Source organism: Halyomorpha halys, unplaced genomic scaffold (assembly GCF_000696795.3).
Source record: "Halyomorpha halys isolate HHAL.00 unplaced genomic scaffold, Hhal_1.1 Scaffold14.1, whole genome shotgun sequence".
Classification (NCBI taxonomy): Eukaryota; Metazoa; Arthropoda; class Insecta; order Hemiptera; family Pentatomidae; genus Halyomorpha; species Halyomorpha halys.
The window spans coordinates 733,121-734,220 of record NW_027115673.1 but is presented as its reverse complement, the minus strand read 5'-3'; the positions used below and the strand labels follow the sequence as shown (position 1 = coordinate 734,220).

General features: G+C 32.5%; 1 protein-coding gene across 1 annotated transcript in view; it reads left to right on the top strand.

Annotated features, from left to right (window-relative positions):
- Window positions 1-754: 754 nt before the first annotated feature.
- The window catches only part of LOC136797099 (mucin-21-like), a 9,696-nt gene continuing 9,350 nt past the window's right edge, over window positions 755-1,100 (top strand). Inside the window, exon 1 of the mRNA XM_067052686.1 lies at window positions 755-1,066. Within this exon, the coding sequence (XP_066908787.1) occupies window positions 755-1,066 (312 nt within the window). The remainder of the gene's footprint in view (window positions 1,067-1,100) is intronic.

Genomic DNA, 1,100 nt, shown 5'->3' with positions numbered 1-1,100 from the left:
TCCGCTTTTTAGAACATCTACAACATAACTGGAATGACCATTAATAGTTTCAACTTTATTGACCATTTTTATGAATTTAATATTTTATTGTAGGGAATCTAATTATATTTCAAATGAGTGGCTACAATCTTCCAGAAGTTCTATGAAGTCAATTTTAAAACAAATTTGTTTTTATGTATTTATAAATGATTTATTTTTAACTACTTTGAGACCGAGTTTTTAGAAACCCAACCTGATTTCAAACCTACACCACAATGGGACCAACAACAATTTTTAATTTCAACTTCATAGACATTGTCATTTTTGAGATATATGATCTATAAGTCAATGAGTGAATGTTACAGATACGTACAAATTTTATTATAGATATGTACAGTAGGATTTACGTTAAAAGTCAATAGAACTAGTTATTTTTTGTATGTACAGCATATACATAGATATATTTATAAAATTAAATTTCTTATCATATTACATAACATTCTTCCTAAAATCCAAATGGACTTGTGTTAATACAAAATCAACGTTCCACATTCTTGTCCTTAATGACAAAGAATCTGATTCCTTCCAATTAAGTAGGCAAACATTTAGGTTGAATATTCCGAAAACCTAAAATTATATTCATTGAAAGTCCACAGCTCAACCGAGGGCTAATGAGGACGTAAATATTAGCTTATTAACATAAAACTCTTCTAAATCGGTATAAATGGATGTAATAACGGTCACAAAATACCAGACATCTTAGGTCACGGCCATCATGAAGTCTGTCACTGTGACTCTTCTTATCGTCCTGGCCGGGTCTAGTCACGCCTTCACCATCGGTGGCTTCTTCGGATCTGTCGCAAAACACACCGAGGAAAACCTCCACCAGAAGCAAAACCAGGTCAAAAATAACATCAATCTTATGAACGAACACATGAAGGACTTCGAAGAGGCCTATCTCATTGGTGACTTTTTAGGAGGTGTGAAGTTGTTCGCAAAGAAATTAATGAATCTGGGAAAACATAAGGTTCATCATAAAGTACATAACACTGAGAAAGTCGCTAATGATGCAGTCGAAGACATACAGGTGAACGAAATTTGTTTTTATTTATTTTTTTTTT